This window comes from Paramacrobiotus metropolitanus, unplaced genomic scaffold (assembly GCF_019649055.1).
Source record: "Paramacrobiotus metropolitanus isolate TYO unplaced genomic scaffold, Prichtersi_v1.0 Parri_scaffold0000068, whole genome shotgun sequence".
NCBI lineage: Eukaryota > Metazoa > Tardigrada > Eutardigrada > Parachela > Macrobiotidae > Paramacrobiotus > Paramacrobiotus metropolitanus.
In genome coordinates this window covers 274,551-276,306 of record NW_026570288.1, presented here as the reverse complement: position 1 = coordinate 276,306, position 1,756 = coordinate 274,551, and the positions used below count along the sequence as shown (strand labels likewise).

Genomic DNA, 1,756 nt, shown 5'->3' with positions numbered 1-1,756 from the left:
CTTGAGAACCTGGTTATTCTCCGAACTCGTGAACTCATAGAGGAACAACAAAAAGTTGACCTCTTACTCAAAGAAATTCTTCCATCGTGAGTTTTAAATTTTATAGCAGTTCCCTTTTTAATCTTCTTTTTGCAACACGGTTTTTCCGCATTTCTAGGTCGATAGTGGTAAAGCTGCGGAACAAAGTAGCGATTCCACCAGAGAGTTTCGATGCGGTAACCATACTCTTCAGCAGTATGGTTGGGTTTGACATTTACTGCAAGACGAAATCTCCTGTGGAGGTGGAGCTGTTTTTGAATGGATTGTACACTTTAATTGATGGGTGTCTTGCCTCGTTCGACGTGTATAAAGTCGAAACGATTAAAGATGGATACGTTGTAAGTACTTCCGTTTTGGTACAGGTTCTTGTACGAACATACGCAATAGAGTAACAGAACACATTTTCAACGGCTAATTTATGCTTGTATGCGTTATTTTCTTTGCTAGCCGATTTCACCGAATTTCTACACATTAAGCTGGAAAACACCACTGTTTAATTTTCGTCGTTAATTTACACAGTGGTGGTTTCCAGCAGCTGTAGTGTATCAGCTGTCCTTATGTCGTTAATCTTCTCAAATCGGGAACTCTAAACTAAACTTATAGGTCGCCAGCGGTGTACCAGTTAGAAACGGAAAACAACATGCTAAGGAAGTTGCTCGATTTGCTCTGTTAATGCTGCAGAACTGCAGTGAGGGTAATCTGAAGAGTTATTTGCCGATACGGATTGGAATACATACCGGTATAACTGCGTAATTAACGAACTGACTGGTGGGTACTGTAATTTCCAACTGTAATGCTTTTCAACGTCCTTTTTGTAGGCTCCATTGCGGCAGGCGTTGTTGGATCGGTTATGCCCCGCTACTGCCTGTAATTTTAGTTTAGCAAAAGTTGCACTAGCCGTTGTCTCTTGGGTACGGTATGGCTCTGTTTCCAGATTTGGTGACACGATGAATACGGCGAGCCGAATGGAAAGCCATGGCAAAGGTAAAATGGTTGAGTGCAAATACTTTAACATCCGAACGATTGCCGAAGTATTTAGTCGACTTTGCAGCGTCAAGAATTCACGTCAGTCCGATAACAGTGGGTTTATTAGACGGAGATGACGAGTTCAGCTTGGAGCCACGTGGCGCGATAGATGTTAAGGTATTGCCTTACTCCAGAAAGCTCCTTTGAAAAAATTGTGACTTTGCGAGTTTTGATTATTTTAGGGCAAAGGGATAATCAAAACGTTTTGGCTTCTGAGACCATGATGATGGACAGCTGTTATTACGATGTGATTCGTCTGAAATAAGATGGCACTAGTAACCTAATAAGTAAAACATCGCCCCAACGGCGTGTTTTCCTCAAAGTAAAATAGCTTGCACTTTGACGCACGGTCTTTAACTCGAAAGCCCTTACTTATCGGAATTGCTATCCTGCACCATTCCCACCGCATGGTGGGCATTAATTGTTAAAATAATAAACAAAGCAAACCTTTTAAATGTTTTTATGGACATAAAAGTGATAGAAAAGTATCTTGTCCAGAGTTAATTACCCCGATTCCTCCCAGTACTACCCTAGTACTTCAAGGCAGCCTATGCAATGGTGCATTCCCTAAGTCGAGAATTATGTCAAAATGCTGTACAATACAGTGTATAAAGTGACTGGTGACCGAAACATGAGGAAAAGCGAAGTACCCATCGTACGTACGGTCAATGGCTAAATTTGATTTATTTAG

At 41.3% G+C, this 1,756-nt stretch overlaps 1 protein-coding gene across 1 annotated transcript; it reads left to right on the top strand.

Moving 5' to 3' along the window:
* Window positions 1–236: 236 nt before the first annotated feature.
* On the top strand, window positions 237–1,330 carry LOC129594458 (atrial natriuretic peptide receptor 1-like). The gene is made up of 5 exons (XM_055491156.1): window positions 237–377; window positions 643–778; window positions 858–906; window positions 974–1,023; window positions 1,248–1,330. The coding sequence occupies exons 1-5, from the start codon at window positions 237–239 to the stop codon at window positions 1,328–1,330; spliced, it is 459 nt and encodes a 152-aa protein (XP_055347131.1).
* The last annotated feature ends 426 nt before the right edge of the window (window positions 1,331–1,756 follow it).

What these genes read in the sequence shown, in the direction of transcription:
- LOC129594458 (XM_055491156.1), top strand. Translation starts at nt 237, where the DNA reads ATGGTTGGGTTTGACATTTACTGCAAGACGAAATCTCCTGTGGAGGTG. An exon ending in CGATTAAAGATGGATACGTT is followed by an intron (nt 378 to 642) that starts GTAAGTACTTCC and finishes CTAAACTTATAG; the next exon opens with GTCGCCAGCGGTGTACCAGT. An exon ending in ACGGATTGGAATACATACCG is followed by an intron (nt 779 to 857) that starts GTATAACTGCGT and finishes TCCTTTTTGTAG; the next exon opens with GCTCCATTGCGGCAGGCGTT.